Source organism: Grampus griseus (assembly GCF_964374135.1).
Source record: "Grampus griseus genome assembly, chromosome: Y".
NCBI classification, from domain to species: domain Eukaryota; kingdom Metazoa; phylum Chordata; class Mammalia; order Artiodactyla; family Delphinidae; genus Grampus; species Grampus griseus.
The window spans coordinates 15,125,884-15,144,950 of NC_139016.1; the positions used below are offsets into that span (position 1 = coordinate 15,125,884).

Sequence of the window (19,067 nt, forward strand, 5' to 3'; positions counted from 1 at the left end):
TCAGTCTTAAAATACATCTTAAAGTCAGTATTCTCCTTCAAGGAGGAAGAAAAGAACCATGAATAAATGACAATAGAGTGAATTTGCCTGAGTTTCTGTCTTCCACCCTTCAAGTCAAAGAAAACTGCATGGAAACTGTCGAATCTTTACACAACAGCTACTCTTTTATAAAATAACCTGTTTGAGATGTTAATTTAACAACAAGGAAAAGCCAAGCCCTGCTCCTATCACTATCAAAAAATACATATTTATAGACTTTCGAAAAAAAAATTGTATATTAATAACTTTGCACACATATTTGAAAGACAATTTTAGCTAGACAATTTTAGAACTTCGCAGAAATAAAATAGGCAGATAAATACTCCAGCAAACATCATCAACCGGCAGCGGAGGTATGTTAGCCCGCGGTCTCGTGAAAAATGTTATCTTCTCCCTGGGTGGGCATGGAAAAAATTATGTTAGAAGGTGATATGCAGACACTGAAAGCTGGCAGGAAGCTCTCGTATCAATGATGGCTTTCCTTGTTCAAAGAATAATCAGAATTTGAATTTCCATAATATATGTTCGTATACAAATTTTCAAAATTTTAATAGAAGTTATGATACTCCTAGGAGGGCAGGGATTTATCTCCAGTGGCTGGAAGAGTGCCTGCTACATAGTGTTAACTCTTGTTCTATCAACAAATGAATACATTTTAAAAATATATCAATAGATGAATTCTAAATCAAAACTGAAGGAAGTGGTTATAATATCTTGTGTTATTTTATGATAAGGACATAAAAATTACAGGTATAGAAAAAAACAAAGCTAAAAGTCAGGCACAAAGTAGTATGGATAGAACTGTGTTAACTGCGGCTGTATAAAAGAACAAAACCATGCAAAACTAATTAATGTCATTAGAATTCAACACAGTGTTTAAGGAAATTTGCAGAGTAATCTGGAAATGCTGATAATGTTTTGATTTCTGTCATGTTCAGTTTATGAGAACTCACTAAACTATATTCGTAAGAAAAGAACATTTTCCTGAATATAGAGTATGCTTCACTCTAAATTTTAAAAAGCAAAGATAACACATACTATACATATGTAAATTGCTGTTATTTATGATCATAAACATAAAAAGATGTTACAAGAGCCGGTAAGTGATTTATGTTTATTAGATGAAATCAGTCATGAAAAAAATAACAGGTTAGGTAGTAACATGTGGTATGTTAATTCTTAATAAGCTGAGTGCAAAATTAAACAAAAATGATCATACCTGGCCTTAATTAAAGCTCCACAGAAAATAAATCAGGAGAAAAATCGCACAATGCTAACAGCAGTGGGGATTCCAGCTTTGTTCTCGACTTCCTTGTGGGTCTCTCTCAATACTTACTTTACTCTTCATAATGACAAAGGTATGACAGTAAAAATCAAGCGCGAGAGTGAGGCCTGGGCTTCTCCCCACCTGAACGCCTGCACCCAGCTGGATGGGCTCTTTGAGGTTCCGCCCGCGCAGCTGGCACACCCCTTTGGAGGCCTTCTTCAGCGTCTTCTCAGCTGCCTGTTCTTGAATGGAAGTCAAGTTTGGTCTGTCTCGTCTGGAACAGCAACGCGGGGTGAACCAGACGGGTTTGCTTCCAGTTTTAAGGAAGAGCGATGGAAGCCCCTGCCAGCTCCGGGCACCGGGAGGCGAGAAAGGCCCGGCCGCCTGCCCCCTCCCCGCGTTGGCGGGACGGGGCCTCACCTGCCTCTCGGCCTCCCGCAGCAGGCTCCGGAAGCGCTCGTCGCGCAGCAGCCAGGCCGGGGGCTCGGCGTGGCCGCGGAGCTGGGCGTCCTCCAGGCGCTGGCGCAGCTCGCGCAGGTCGCACCGCTCCTCGGTCAGCTGCCGCTGCCGCGTCCGCGACGCCTGGAGGTCCAGCTCCAGGTCCAGGGACGTGCGCGCCGCCAGCGCCGCCACGGAGGACCTGCAGGGCTGCGAGACCGCGGCCGTGAGCGCGCCCACCCCGCCCGCGCCCTTCCCGCAGCTTCTTCCCCGAGTGACCGACCCCACTGGAGACAGACAGCCGCAGCGTGGCCCGACGCCAACACAACACGGATGTGGGCCACACGGGTTCAAACCTCCACTCCGGTAACGAGCCAGGGACAGCAAGCTGTCCGCTGTAATGACGACCTAGGCTTTAGCTAAAGCGCAGAGAAACAGACCCTCTCACACGGGGCAGGAGGGCGTCATCTTTCTCAAGTGCTACTTGACAATATAAGCAAGAGCCACAAAATGTTGTGTTTTCTTTGGTTCTGAAATTTCATGTGACTTGCACCTGAAAGGCACAGCTGATGATGTGCAAAAGCTTTATGACAGAAAAATTCTAAATACCTGACAAGAGAAAAGTGATCAAATACATTATAAGGCCCGCAGAAAACGCAGCTACTGTAGAAAGATGAAAAATAGACCGACATGGCAAAATCTTAATGGCCTACTGTATAACGGGAAAAAAGCACGTTATAAACCACGTTGAGGGCTTTCTGGTTAAACACACACAAGCTGTCAAAAACGTTCCTCCCCAGGGAATTCCCTGGTAGTCCGATGGTTAGGACTCCCCGCTTCCAATGCTGGGCTGCAAATTCAATCCCTGGTCAGAGAACTACAACTGCAAGCCGCGCAGCGAGGCCGAACATCAACAACAACAACAACAAAAAACGCTCCTCCCCACACACGCCTGAAGTAAGCAAGTCTCCTGTTTTCAAGAAAGCTCTAAGACGACAATAGAATTTTGTACACGGAGCTGAGAGCAGTACTTCCCACGCCACGGCTAACAACGCTGGGGAAGGCAGTTAGTGCAACAAAATCACAAATCCACGAGCCTATCAGCGTTGTTGGGAGGACTGAATAACTGTATGCGTTTTACACACCCATAACACTATTTTGCACATATACAGAAGTTAAATGCAAATCTAAGTGACTTAATAAACACAAACTCATTTAAAAGCTCTCCTGAATTCATAGTAGAGCTCACTGGTTCCCAACCACGGGTGACTTGGGCCCTCCGGGGACATTTTTGGTCGTCACAACTGGGGGAGGGGGTGATACCGGCAACTAGTGGGTCAAGGCCAGGGATGCAGCTCAACGGCCCACAGTGCACAGGACAGCCCCCAACAAAGACAGACCTAGGCCAAAATGCCAACAGCATGGCTGCTGAGAAATACTTTCGTTGCTGAGTTATGTATTTTCTTATCACTCTCAGTCAGCGGCTACTCTAAATACAACCACCACAAGGAGATCTGGGAATTTCTTTTTCTTTCAAAGAATTCTTGCCCGGGAAAGTCAGGGAACCACTACCTTACAAATTAAAAGGAGCAAAACTGTGTACACTGGCGTGACGTGGAGAAAAAATCCGGTGTATATAAAGGAAAACTGTAGAACAGTCCTATGTAGGAGAATGCGCCACGGTGAAAGACCCAAATTTTCTAAACTGTATATACTCCCTTGTCAAAAAAGAAAGAAGAATCTCTTATACAGAATGGCTGTTTATTAATTTATTATATTTTAAAATGTAAAGATCATGTATTATCTTAGATTATGACATTATCTTAGGAAATTAACAAATACTGGTAACATTGACATTATATACACTTTTAAAAATTATATCTAAGTAAACAAGGAAATAAACATATTACCTTTCAATTAATCTTACCTAAAATATTACCCCTTCAGGTTTGTGGAAATAACTCCCAGCGTACATACAGACGGCAGATTAGTCTACGTGGCACATACCTGCTTATAGCGAAGGGTTCGTCTTTCCAAAGTGTTTCGGACAAGGGGGGACTTGCGGGCCAGCATTGAACTGTCGCTGTCACTACGATAAAGCTACACCAAAAAGATGGAGGTTCAGAAACACTTCCTCAAGAGTTCAACATTCATTCTCTGTGTACTCTGAACTGGATTATTTTGGTTCTCGTGCAGGTACTCAAACAGTTATGACGTTTAGAGCTTTTACCAAGACTTTGGGTTTCGCGTACAAGAAAACCCCACACAAGAGTTTCAGGCCAAACAAAGACAAACCAAATAAGCAGACCAACCCCCGGCCCCACCCCTGCTTCAGGTCCATCAACCGAACCAGCTGAGGTTTTCCAGGCTAATCGAGCAACTTCGGTCCTATCAATGCCAACTGCCACTTGGTACGGTGTGACGCTCATGAAAACCCGCACTCTCCTCAGCGCTTTTCACTTTTTATCAGTCATTCTCATTTGCTGTGTTTCTAGCTTTGGCAAGAGCTGGGAAGAGTGGCGTTCCAGATAAGAGCCTCGTTCCTGGCAGGAGGACAAGCCCACACCACTAACACCCACCCTGCCCGTCAAGGGAAAAGGCCTGTCTTTAAAAAGAAAAATAAATAATGCCGACTTCACGGGAGCCGAGACGTTACGTATTTCATTTGGCGGCAGGTTTTCATTTCAGGATCAACATGTATCTGTGTGAAAGCAAAGTCCTGGCCTTCACGGCCTTACTTTCCATGCCAGTGAACCCCAGATAGCAGGAAATGTTGCAGCACTGCACTTACGTGCCTCCCAGTCATCACAAACATATATAAAAACAGAGGCCTCTAGAAGCATCGCCGGTCAGTGCGTGTGCCTTTGTGCTGGGCACAAAGCACAGTGCAGGGGCTGGAGGCCTGTCTCTGGGGAGGTGAAGGGCTTCCTCCTTCACCGCCCCGTCCTCCTCAGCAAGCAGGCGGGAAGCTGCTCCACAGGGGTTCGGCAGGAGTCTAGGATAAGGAAGGATGGCCTTCGATCAGGCACCTCCAGCCGCGTGATGAAGCATCAGGCCCCACAGGGCCGCAGCCTGATGGGGCGGGACTGCCCCGCCTGACCCTGGGCTGCCCGGGGCAGTGCGACCGGGACACCTCACTGTGTGGGGAGAGGAGCTGCAGGCCTCGCAAACGTGGCCACCCGGGCCCCAGCCCCTGTTGCTCCCTCCTGTGAGTAAAGGATTCCCTGCCCAAGTATCCATTGACAGACGAATGGATAAAGCAGGCGTGGCACATATATACAGTGGAATATTCCTCAGCCATAAAAAGAAACGAAACTGAGTTACTTGTAGTGAGGTGGATGGACCTAGAGTCTGTCATACAAAGTAAAGTAAGTCAGAAAGAGAGAAAGAAATACCCGTATGCTAACACATATATATGGAATCTAAAAAAAAAGGCTCTGAAGAACCTAGGGGCAGGACAGGAATAAAGACGCAGACGTAGAGGATGGACTTGAGGACATGGGGAGGGGGAAGGGTGAGCTGGGACAAAGCGAGGGAGTGGCATGGACATATATACACTACCAAACGTAAAATAGATAGCTAGTGGGAAGCAGCCGCATAGCACAGGGATATCAGCTCAGTGCTTTGTGACGACCTAGAGGGGTGGGATAGGGAAGATGGGGGGCAGATGCAAGATGGAGGGGATATGGGGATATATGTATACATATAGCTGAAATATAGCCAAAATATCTGAAGAACTCCTATGAGTCAAAAACAAACAAATCTGATTTTAAAACTGGCAAAGAACTTAAAAAAGATATACAAAGAGCCATTAAGCTACATGAAAATATGATCACACTATGAATCCCTAGGGAAATAAAAAGCAATTCCACAACGAATACTACTTTACATCCATTAGGATAATTATTGTGAAAGAAGCAGAAAATAACAAGTTTTGGCAAAGACTGGGAGAAAATGGAACTTCAAGTGCACTGCTCACAGGAATGCAAAATTGTGCAGCCACTGTAGAAGAAAATATGATGGATTCTTAAAACATTTACTGTTGAATTACCATATGATGACCCATTTTTATCTCTAGGTATATACCCAAAAGAAATGAAAGCAGGGACTGAAACAGATATTTGTATAACAATTTTCTAGCAACATTATTCATCATAGCCAAAAGATGGATGCAACTCAAGTGTACATCGACAGATGAATGTATAAACAAAACGTGTCACATATGTACAGAGGAATATTGTTCAGCCTTAAAAAGAAAGGAAATTCTGATGCAACCAACATGGATGAACGCTGAAGACATATGCTAAGTGAAATAATTCAGACACAAAATTATAAATATTGTATGACCGCATTTATAGCAGGTAGCCAAACTAGGCAATCTCATAGAAACAGAAAGTGGAACAGTGTTTACTAAGACCTGGTTTGGGAAGAACTGGGAGTTACTATTCAATGGGTACAGAGTTTCAGTTTGAGATAATGGAAAAGTTCTGGAAATGTAATGGCAATGACTGTACAACATTATGAACGTACTTAATGCCACTAAATTATACACCTGAAAGGGTTAAATAGGTAAATTTTATGTTATATATTTGCCACAATAAAAAACTTAATAAAGCTTTAAAAGCTCAAAAGAATCAGTATTATACTTTACTGATTTATTTGGTCTCTTGCATGCATGCTCTTGAAAGCAGGGCTGTTTCTTTTCTGTGCTGTTGCATGTGCAATCGGTGGTACATAACAGGTGTTCAATAAATACTTGAGGAAAGAATAGATATGGCTAGTAGGTACTGGTATCTATAAAAATTAAAGAAAACTATATATTGTCCCTGCTATCAATAAATGTATCATCCATTGAGCAGATCAGTTACACGCATTAAATACCTGAAGAATTCCAAAGAAACATGAAAACAATATGCAACAGTGTAGTATTGACTGTAATATGTAAATACTCACGGAATTCAGGATGAATTACTACCGGAAAATCATCAAGAAGAAAATCTGAGTAATGTGCGACATAAAAGGAAAAAGAACGCAGTCTGAAATGGCATAGAGTGGGCACAAAGCAAATGTAAAAATTCAGGAGAAAACTTTAAAGTGGCACCAAAAAGACTAGGGGGTTGGGGGAAGCCATAAAAAGCCTATTAGATCTATTTAGCTAATAGCAGGTCTGCAAGTTAGGATAAAGTACCTAGGTTTGCACTGATGAGTCAGAAAAAAGATACAGCATCCTAAGCAAAGTGATGACCTAAGGGAAAGATGTTTAAGGGAATCAATCTGAGGCTGAAATGAAAAATAAACTAATGTGGGTGGAAAATAAAGGCAATTTATGCAAAAAGTTCCCATAATGATCCGTTAAAGATATACTGAAGCCTATGGATCCTCTCCCCAAGAAAAAAATCCATATACTTTGTTTGGCATATGATTATCAGGTTGAGGACCTCAGACCTAGGCTAAAGAACTGGCTGTGAAAAGAGAATGGCATGATTAAATCTAGGAGTTTACAATAAAGTAATGTAAAAAAAACTTAAAATCAGACACTTGTACTATGGATCCATTCACATAAATCAAATAGGACTAAAATTGACCGGTATTTTGATTTTTAGATCTATAAACTGTTCGCTCTCTAGGCACATGGTTTCCTAGGACTGCTTCAGGATTTTTAGCAAAGACTGAAACTCACAACTTCATGTTTTCTTTTAAAAGCATAAAACTAGCATCAAAATAAATGACAGTGTTGGATTATGATACAGAGGACAGGAAAACAAAGCTGTGATTCCAAACTTATAACAAAAAATTTACTTTTAAAAATTAAGGGGGACGATCTCCCCCCAAGACACTTATTAACTACAAGGGAAAAATATTAATTTTATTGTGGAGAAACGTTGACAGACGTCATTTTAACAACATAAATAAAGCTGACTTCTTTAGCAGTATAGCAAATTCACAACATGTGTCTCCTGATAGTATACATATGACTCAATGTCACTTCTAGATATTTCTGCCAAAAACACAAACCTGAATCTAATGAGGAAAAATCAGACAAAGCCACATGGAGGGACATCCCACAAAATAATGGGCCTGAATTTGTCAAACATGTTAAGGTCATAAAAGACAAAAATGTTCCAGAATAATGAAGATAAAGGGACTTGAGAGGTAAAAGCAAAGCATAAACCTTTATTGGAACCTTGACAAAATTTTTTTTCTTTTTCTTTAAACCACATTTGTGTTTCAATTGGTTAAATTTAAATATGTCTATAGATTTGAAAATAGTACTAATTAGTTAATTTTCTGATTTTGATTACTATGGTAATGAGGCAGAATCATTGTTTTTAGGAAAATACACTGAAGAATTTGACTGGAAAAGGGTATGATATCTATAACGTATTCTCAAAAAAATCAGAAAAGAAATTATATTATGTTAAGTAAATGGAACACTTGATTGTTAACTGGATCCCAAATAAACAACAAAAGAAACAAACCAAAATGCAACTAAATAATAAACAAATAGGACTTCAAAGGAAATACCTAACTTTTTAAAAATACTTATGAAGCTGTGGACTAAGGATGCCACCTGCCATATCAGTGAACAACAGCCATCAGCCACTACAGCTGCCGCCAGTGCTGAGCCCTGAGGGAACGGAACTCAAGATAAAAACAGGAAGCCCACCATCAAGCCCTCAGCCACTACAGCCGCCCCCGATGGTGCACCCAGAGGGGACTCAGGATGGGAAAGAACATGATTCTGACCCTAGATAGCTAAGGTGCATATCAAAGGAATGCTTTCAGTGAGCCCAGACTCTTGTATCTTCCCCTATGTAGAAAAGTGCTGCATTCATTCACTTGAGATGTCCGGTTTTGTATAATTAACTTGCAGCAGTGGTGGAGGCAAGTCCTTGTACTGTGCAACCATCCCTATGCGGAAACCCACTCATTTTAACGAAAGCTTGCTCTGCTGGGAGCACGGATAAGTTCTGAGCATTGTGGTGGTTTTACACTACCAGAGGGAAAACCCAAGACACGTAAAAGGAGCTAAAACGACTTTAGGGCAAAATCCCGGAGGAGTTAGACTCACAAGCAGCACACTGGCCCACCCCACAATTTCACTAGAAAATTTTATCCCCAACAAATTCAACTTTAAAATGGGAAACAGATACTCTCAAACAGAGAAACATGGAGTGTCAGAAAGCCAGCCTCCACGCTAACACTCTAGCCAGATTCACGTGCAATACGTATGGAGCTCACACTTACAAGCACCAACCGAATTAGGGCAATTACACTAAGAGATCTCAACCTTAAATGGCCAAATTGGGTCTGTTTTGACATGTGAAAACTGGGGGATTTTTTTTTGCATATGCAGCTAGAAAAAGATCAAACAGAAATGGAATGCTTATTTCAATTGGTATTTAGAAGCTTCTAAAAGGGGAAATGATAAAGTAACTTCTTCGCAAAAAATCAACAAAAGGTTGCTCAAAATGATACTAGAATTTTTAAAAGCCACTAGCGTTAACCTTGTCTCTCACTCCGTTCCTTCTTTATATCCTCCTTTATCCAAACTGCCTAACCCAGACGCGCTCTCTCTCTCTTCCACCAACCCATTCTCCTGCTGCTTCCCCCTCCCGGGAAAGGAAGACATAAGATCAGAAGTACTCATAGCTCCCTTGAAGGAGAAACCTATTACAGGAAGAGGTGAACTGTACTCTGCGCTTACGTACACATCCTGGACCCGAGCAGAACTTAGTTTAGCTAAGGACTTTCTCGAATGTAGTCAAGATCCATTGGGATTTGCTAAGGAATTTGAGCTAATCGTCCAAACCTATGAGCTCAGGTTTTCCGATTTATATCAAGTAATACAGCTATTAGTTTCTAAAAGTCAAACAAAGGAATAAGTAGAGAAAGCAGGATGGAGAGACCCCTTAACAAATTTTCATTTATACAACCTACAGGCTCAAGGTGAATGCAAGGAGTTAGCTCATAAATTACTCAGAATTATCACAGAGCTTTTTCCAAAAACTGCCGACTGGTCAAAGATTCAGCAAGTAAACAAACACAAGATGAATCAATCCTGGATCACTATGAGAGGTTCAAGGAAACTTTTAAACAATATTACGGCATGACACTCGAATCATTCTTTAACCACCAAGATGATTCTTTGCTTAACTCCATCTTTTTAGAAGGTCTGGATGAGGAATCGGCTGCTCTAAACGACACGATTTAGGCATGTTAATCATTTAGACATGATTTGTCTGTATCACATACAAATGCCCTTGTCATGCTGGCTGACCAACTTTTCAAAAGTACTAAAAAGAAAAAGATGCCTCTATAAAAATTATGAACATTCAGTTGCAACAATTAAATAATCAATGTCAGTCTAAAGTTAACCCAACCCTATTCAATCCGCGACTGGTAAATTCTGAAATTTGCTTTTACTGAAAAACACTGGGTCATTACTGGGGAAACTGCAAGACAAGAAAAGAGAGACCTAGAAGGGAAACCAGATACAGACTGTAATTTCAAGTTAAACAAGACTAAGGCTGATCTGAGGGAACATGGGGAGTCTTTCCCCTTCTCCTCTCTAACACCCTGGAAGAAATAGAAATGATTATATGAGAAGAAAACAATTAAAGCAGTAATAGATACAGGAGCTACCTTTTACATTTTGAACCCTATCAAAATTAAAGGCTCTCTCTCTCTAACACCTCAGTACAGATGGTAGGGGTTTCTAATGCAAATATTAAGACGCTCAGATCATTACCTTTAGAATTATAACTAGGAGAACTTAAAGGAACTCCTTTTTCCTAGTAGAATATACCCCTATGAACCTGAAAGGTATAGATTTATTAGGAACTTATGATGCTCATATTTCTTTTACTGTTAAGGGAGAAATGGTTTTAGCCCTAAAAGATTACTCAGATTTCTTCATCATATAATGTTTGTGACTGAGAGTGATGCTGAACAAGAAACTGTCAGGCTTAGTACCTGAAGAATTGGGGTCACTTGATCCTACTGACATAGGGAAAATACATTCTGCAGCAGCCATTAAAATTACCACAGACCAAAATAAACCCCTGTCCAATATCAGTCAATACCTATCGAGGTGGGAAGCCACAGAAGAAACAGAACTTTTGATATCAGCTTACATTAAGAAATGGCTTACTGTGCCTTACAGTAGCCCCTGTGACACTGCCATTCTGCCAGTTAAAAATCGAATGGCAAGAAAATTGAAATTGTCTCAAGCATCTTTTCTGACCACAACGCTATGAAACTAGATATCAATTACAGGAAAAGATCTGTAAAAATACAAACACATGGAGGCTAAACAATACACTACTTAATAACGAAGTCATAACTGAAGAAATCGAAGAGGAAATAAAAAATATCTAGAAACAAATGACAATGGAGACACAATGACCCAAAATCTATGGGATGCAGCATGGGCAGTTCTAAGAGGGAAGTTTGCAGCAATACAATCCTACCTTAAGAAACAGGAAACATCTCGAATAACAACCTAACCATGCACCTAAAGCAATTAGAGAAAGAAGAACAAAAAAACCCCCAGAGTTAGCAGAAGGAAAGAAATAATAAAGATCAGATCAGAAATAAATGAAAAAGAAATGAAGGAAACGATAGCAAAGATCAATAAAACTAAAAGCTGGTTCTTTGATAAGATAAACAAAATTGATAAGCCATTAGCCAGACTCATCAAGAAAAAAAGGGAGAAGACTCAAATCAATAGAATTAGAAATGAAAAAGGGGAAGTAACAACTGACACTGCAGAAATAGAAAAGATCATGAGAGATTACAACAAGCAACTCTATGCCAATAAAATGGACATCCTGGAAGAAATGGACAAATTCTTAGAAATGCACAACCTGCAAAGACTGAATCAGGAAGAAACAGAAAATATGAACAGACCAATCACAAGCACTGAAATTGAAACTGTGATTAAAAATCTTCCAACAAAGAAAAGCCCAGGACCAGATGGCTTCACAGGCGAAGTCTATCAAACATTTAAAGAAGAGCTAACACCTATCCTTCTCAAACTCTTCTAAAATATACATATGTATATGTATAACTGATTCACTTTGTTATAGAGCAGAAACTAACACAACATTGTAAAGCAATTATACTCCAATAAAGATGTAAACAAAAAAATCTAATGGCAAGAATTGGAGATTTGTACAAGGTTTGAGATCTATCAGTGCTACTATCTTCCTTGCTATTGTGCAGTGCCAAATACCCATACCTTACTGTCCTATATCCCTAAAATAGTGACTTCTTTACTGTGAAAGATTTCTGCAGTTCATTCTTTAGTATCCCTGTACATCCGGATGCCCAATATCTTTTTGCCTTTGCTTGGAATGAACTATAATATACATGGACCATGATGCCACAGGGCTACACTGAAAGCCCCACTTACTTTTCCCAGATATTAAAAGTGTACTTACAGGGGAGACCTTCAAGATGGCAGAGGAGTAAGACATGGAGGTCATCTTCCTCTCCACAAATACATCAGAAATACATGTACCCGTGGAACAACTCCTACAGAACACCTACTGAACGCTGGCAGAAGACCTCAGACTTCCCAAACAGCAAGAAACACCCCACATACCTGGGTAGGGCAAAAGAAAAAAGAAAAAACAGAGACAAAAGAATAGGGATGGGACCTGAACCTTGGGAGGTAGCTGTGAAGGAGGCAAAGATTCCACACACTAGGAAGCCTCTTCACTGGCGGAGATGGGGTGGGCAGTGGGGTGAAGCTTCCGAGCCATGGAGAGGGCAGTAATAGGGGTGCAGAGGGCAAAGCGGAGAGATTCCCGCACAGAGGCTCGGTGCAGACCAGCACTCACCAGCCGGAGACGCTTGCCTGCTCAGCCACCGGGGCGGGCTTCGGAGGGCAGGTCCCAGGGAGAGGACTGGGGTTGGCTGCGTGAACACAGCCTGAAGGGGGCTAGTGCGCCACAGCTAGCCGGGAGGGAGTCCAGGGAAAAGTCTGGAGCTGCCGAAGAGGCAAGAGACCATTGTTTCGGGGTGCGCGAGGAGAGGGGAATCAGAGCATGGCCTAAACGAGATCCAGAGACGGGTGTGAGCCGCGGCTGTCAGTGAGGACACAAGAGACGGGATTGAGACGCTAAAGCTGCCTGCTGCCACCACCAAGAAGCCTGTGTGCAAGCACAGGTCACTATCCACACCACCCCTCCCAGGAGCCTGTGCAGCCTGCCACTGCCAGGGTCCCATGATCCAAGGACAACTTCCCCGGGAGAACACAAGGCGCACCGCAGCCTGGTGCAACGTCATGCTGGTTTCTGTGGCCACAGGCTCACCCCACATCCGTATCCCTCCCTCCCCCCCGCCTGAGTGAGCCAGAGTCCCCGAAGCAGCGTCTCCTTTAACCCCGTCCTGTCTGAGAGAAGAACAGACGCCCACCGGCGACCTACACGCAGAGGCAGGGCCAAATCCAAAGCTGAGCCCCGGGAGCTGTGAGCACAAAGAAGATAAAGGGAAATCTCTCCCAGCAGCCTCAGGAGCAGAGGATTAAATTTCCACAATCAACTTGATGTACCCTGCATCTGTGGAATACATGAATAGACAACGATTCATCCCAAATTGAGGAGGTGGACTTTGGGAGGAACTGTAGACTTGAGGTTTGCTTTCTGCACTTAATTTCTTTTTGGTTTTATTTTTATCTTAGTTTAGTACTTAGAGTTGATTATCATTGGTAGATTTATTTATTTGGTTGCTCTCTTCCTTTTTTTTTAATATATAGATATATATTTTTTTCCTTTTTCTCTTTTTGTGAGTGCGTACGTGTATGCTTCTTGGTGTGATTTTCTCTGTACAGCTTTGCTTTTACCATTTGTCCTAGGGTTCTGTCTGTCCATTCTTTAGTATAGGTTTTAGCACTTACTATCACTGGTGGATGTGTTTTTTGGTTTGGTTATGCTTTTCTTTCTTTCTTTTTTATTTTTCTCTTCTTAATTACTTTTTAATTTTTTCAATTTTTAATATTTTTTTATTTTAATAACTTTCTTCCTCCCTCCTTCCCTCCCTCCCTCTCTCTCTCTTTCTTTCTTTTTTTTTTCTCCTGATCTGTGTGGCTGACAGGGCCTTGGTGCTCTGGTCACGTGTCAGGCCTGTGCCTCTGAGGTGAGAGAGCCGAGATCAGTACACTGGTCCACCAGAGACCTCCCGGCTCCATGCAATATCAAACGGCGAAAGCTCACCCAGAGATCTCCATCTCAACGCTAAGACCCAGCTCCACTCAGTGACCAGCAAGCTTCAGTGCTGGACACCCCATACCAAACAACTAGCAAGACAGGAACACAACCACACCCATTAGCAGAAAGGCTGCCTAAAATCATACTAAGTTCACACACAACCCAAAACACACCACCAGACGTGGACCTGCCCACCAGAAAAATAAGATCCAGCCTTATCCGCCAGAACACAGGCACCAGTCCCCTGCACCAGGAAACCTACACAGCCCACTGAACCAACCTTACCCAGTGCAGGCAGACACGAAAAACAACAGGAACTATGAACCTGCAGCCTGAGAAAAGGAGACCCCAAACAGAGTGAGTTAAGCAAAATGAGAAGACAGAGAAACACACAGCAGATGAAGGAGCAAGATAAAAACCCAGCAGACAAAACAAATTAAGAGGAAATAGGCAGTCTACCTGAATAAGAATTCACAGTAATGATAGTAAACATGATCCAAATTCTTGGAAACAGAATGGAGAAAATACAAGAAACATTTAACAAGGACCTAGAAGAACTAAAGAGCAAACAAACAATGATGAACAACACAATAAATGAAATTAAAAATTCTCTAGAAAGAAAAAAAAATTCTCTAGAAGGAATCAATAGCACAATAACTGAGGCAGAAGAACAGATTAGTGACCTGGATGATAAAATAGTGGAACTAACTACCACAGAGCAGAATAAAGAAAAAAATGAAAAGAATTGAGGACAGTCTTAGAGACCTCTGGGCAAAAATTAAACGCACTAACATTCGAATTATAGGGGTCTCAGAAAAAGAAGGAAAAAAAAAGGGTCTGAGAAACTATTTGAAGAGATTATAGCTGAAAACTTCCTTAACATGGGAAAGGAAATAGTCAACCAAGTCCAGGAAGCGCAGAGAGTCCCATACAGGATAAATCCAAGGAGAAACATGCCATGACACATATTAATCAAACTATCAAAAAAGAAATACAAAGAAAAAATATTAAAAGCAGCAAGGGTAAAACAACAAAAAACATACAAGGGAATCCCCATAAAGTTAACAGATCATCTTTCAGCATAAACTCTGCAAGCCAGAAGGGAGAAGTAAGTCATATTTAAAGTGATGAAATGGAAAAACCTACAAGCAAGATTATTCTACCCAGCAAGGATCTCGTTCAAATTCGATGGAGAAATTAAAACTTTTACAAACAAGCAAAAGCTAAGAGAATTCAGCACCACCAAACCAGCTTTGCAACGAATGATAAAGGAACTTCTCTAGGTAGGAAACACAAGAAAAGAAAAAGACCTACAATAACAAACCCAAAACATTAAGAAAATGGTAATAGGAACAAACATACTTATCTATAACTACCTTAAATGTAAATGGATTAAATGCTGCAACCAAAAGACACAGACTGCCTGAATGGATACGAAAACAAGACCTGTATATATGCTGTCTACAAGGGACCCACTTCAGACCTAGGGACACATACAGACTGAAAGTGAGGGGATGGAAAAAAGATATTACATGTAAATGGAAATCAAAGGAAATCTGGAGTAGCAATTCTCACAGCAGACAAAATAGACTTTAAAATAAAGACTATTACAAGACACAAAGAAGGACACTACATAATGAGCAAGGGATCAATCTAAGAAGAAGATATAACAATTGTAAATATTTATGCACCCAACATAGGAGCATCTCAATACATAAGGAAAATACTAACAGCCATAAAAGGGGAAATTGACAGTAACACAATCATAGTAGGATACTTTAACACCCCACTTTCTCCAATGGACAGATCACCCAAAATGATAATAAATAAGGAAACACAAGCTTTAAATGATACATTAAACAAGAGGGACTTATTTGATATTTATAGAACATTCCTTCCAAAAACAACAGGATACACTTTCTTCTCTAGTGCTCATGGAAAATTCTCCTGGATAGATCATATCTTGGGTCACATATCAAGCCTTGGCAAATTTAAGAAAATTGAAATCGTATCAAGAATATTTTCTGACCACAATGCTATGAGACTAGATATCAATTACAGGAAAAAATTTGTAGAAAATAGAAACACACGGAGGCTAAACAATACACTACTTAATAGACAAGAGATCACTGAAGAAATCAAAGAGGATATCAAAAAAATACCTAGAAACAAATAAGAATGAAAGCACGACGATCCAAAACCTATGGGATGCAGCGAAAGCAGTTCTAAGAGGGAAGTTTATAACAATTCAATCGTACGTCAAGAAATAAGAAACACCCCAAATAAACAATCTAACCTTACACCTAAAGCAATTAGAGAAAGAAGAACAAAAAAAAACCCCAAAGTTAGCAGGAGGAAGGAAATCATAAAGATCAGATCAGAGATAAATGAAAAAGAAATGAATGAAATGATAGCAAAGATCAATAAAATTAAAAGCTGATTCTTTGAGAAGATATACAAAATTGATAAACTATTAACAAGACTCATCAAGAATAAAATGGAGAAGACTCAAATCAATAGAATTAGAAATGAAAAAGGAGAAGTAACACTGCAGAAATACAAAGGATCATGAGAAATTACTATAAACAACTATATGCCAATAAAATGGACAAACTGGAAGAAATGGACAAATACTTAGAAAAGCACAACCTTCTGAGACTGTACCAGGAAGAAATAGAAAATATAAACAGACCACTCACAAGCATTGAAATTGAGAGTGTGATTAAAAATCTTCCAACGAACAAAAGCCCAGACCAGATGGCTTCAGATGGCTTCACAGGACCAGATGGCTTCACAGGTGAATTCTACCAAACATTTAGAGAAGAACTAAAAACTATCCTTCTCAAACTCTTCCAAAATACAGCAGAGGGAGGAACACTCCCAAACTCATTCTGTGAGGCCACCATCACCCTGATAACAAAACCAGACAAGGATGTCACAAAGAAAGAAAACTACAGGCCATTATCACTGATGAACATGGATGAAAAAATCCTCCACAAAATACTAGCAAACAACATCCAACAGCACATTAAAGGGAGTATACACCATGATCAAGTGGGGTTTATCCCAATATATGCAAATCAATCAATGTGATAAACTATATTAACAAATTGAAGGAGAAAAGCCATATAATCATGTCAATAGATGCAGAAAAAGCTTTTCACAAAATTCAACACCGATTTATGATAAAAACACTCCAGAAGCAGGCATAGAGGGAACTTACCTCAACATAATAAAGGCCATATATGACAAACCCACAGCCAACATCGTTCTCAATGGTGAAAAAGTGAAAACATTTCCTCTAAGATCAGGAACAAGACAAGGTTGTCCACTCTCACGACTATTATTCATCATACTTTTGGAAGTTTTAGCCACAGCAATCAAAGAAGAAAAATAAATAAATGGAATCCAAATTGGAAAAGAAGACATTAAGCTGTCACTGTTTGCAGATGACATGATACTATACATAGAGAATCCTACAGATGCTACAAGAAAACTACTGGAGCTAATCAATGAATTTGATAAAGTAGTATGATCAAAATTAATGCACGGAAATCTCTTGCAGTCCAATACACTAATGATGAAAAATCTGAAACAGAATTTAAGGAAACACTCCCATGTACCACTGCAACAGAAAGAATAAAATACCTTGGAATAAACCTACCGAAGGAGACGAAAGACCTGTATGCAGAAAACTGTAAGACACTGATGGAAGAAATTAAAGATGACACAAACAGATGATATAAACAGTGTTGTATCATCTGCGAAAATGACTCTACTACCCAAAGCAAGCTACAGATTCAGTGCAATCCCTATCAAACTACCAAGGGCATTTTTCACAGAACAAGCATAAAAAATTGCACAGTTTGTATGGGACCACCAAAGACGCCGAATAGCTAAAGCAATCTTGAGAAAGAAAAACTGAGCTGGAGGAATCAGGCTCCCTGACTTCAGACTATACTACAAAGCTACAGTAATCAAGACAGTAAGGTTCTGGCACAAAAACACAAATACAGATCAATGGAACAAGATAGCCCAGAGAAAAACCCATGCACATATGGTCACCTTGTTTTTGATAAAGGAGGCAAGAATATACAATGGAGAAAAGATAGCCTCTTCAATAAGTGGTGCTGGGAAAACTGGACAGCTACATGTAAAAGAATGAAATTAGAACACTCCCTAATACCATAAACAAAAATAAACTCAAAATGGATTAAAGACCTAAATGTAAGGCCAGACACTATAAACTCTTAGAGGAAAATATAGGGAGAGCACTCTATGACATAAATCACAGCAAGATCCTTTTTGACCCACCTCCTAGCGACATGGAAATAAAAACAAAAATAAACAAATGGGACCTAATGAAACTTCAAAGCTTTTGCATAGCAAAGGAAACCATAAACAAGACCAAAGGACAACTCTCAGAATGGGAGAAAATATTTTCAAATGAAGCAACTGACAAATGATTAATCTCCCAAGTTTACAAGCAGCTCAATATCAAAAAAACAAACAACCCAATCCAAAAAATGAGTAGAAGACCTAAACAGACATTTCTCCAAAGAAGATATATGGATTTCCAACAAACACATGAAAGGATGCTCAACGTCACTAATCATTAGAGAAATGCAAATCAAAACTACAATGAGGTATCACCTCACACCAGTCAGAATGGCCATCATCAAAAAGTCTACAAACAATAAATGCTGTAGAGGGTGTGGAGAAAAGGGAACCCTCTTGCACTGTTGGTGGGAATGTAAATTGATACACCCAATATGGAGAACAGTATGGAGATTCGTTAAAAATCTAAAAATAGAAGTAGCATACAACCCAGCCATCCCACTACTGGGCATATACCCTGAGAAAACCATAATTCAAAAAGAGTCATGTACCATAATGTTCACTACAGCTCTATTTACAATAGCCAGGACATGGAAGCAACCTAAGTGTCCATCAACAGATGAATGGATAAAGAAGAAGTGGCACATATATACAATGGAATATTACTCAGCCATAGAAATATACAAAACTTGAGTTATTTGTAATGAGGTGGATGGACCTAGAATCTGTCATGCAGAGTGAAGTAAGTCAGAAAGAGAAAAACAAATACC

The 19,067-nt window shown here is 40.4% G+C and overlaps 1 protein-coding gene across 1 annotated transcript in view; it reads right to left on the reverse strand.

Annotated features, from left to right (window-relative positions):
* Positions 1 to 315: 315 nt before the first annotated feature.
* The window catches only part of LOC309817700 (protein WWC3-like), a gene marked incomplete at both ends in the record, with an annotated part of 163,436 nt that continues 144,684 nt past the window's right edge, over positions 316 to 19,067 (reverse strand). Inside the window, 5 exon segments of the mRNA XM_082646966.1 lie at positions 316 to 429; positions 1,448 to 1,552; positions 1,554 to 1,580; positions 1,727 to 1,954; positions 3,752 to 3,844. Coding sequence (XP_082503092.1) covers positions 316 to 429; positions 1,448 to 1,552; positions 1,554 to 1,580; positions 1,727 to 1,954; positions 3,752 to 3,844 — 567 coding nt within the window.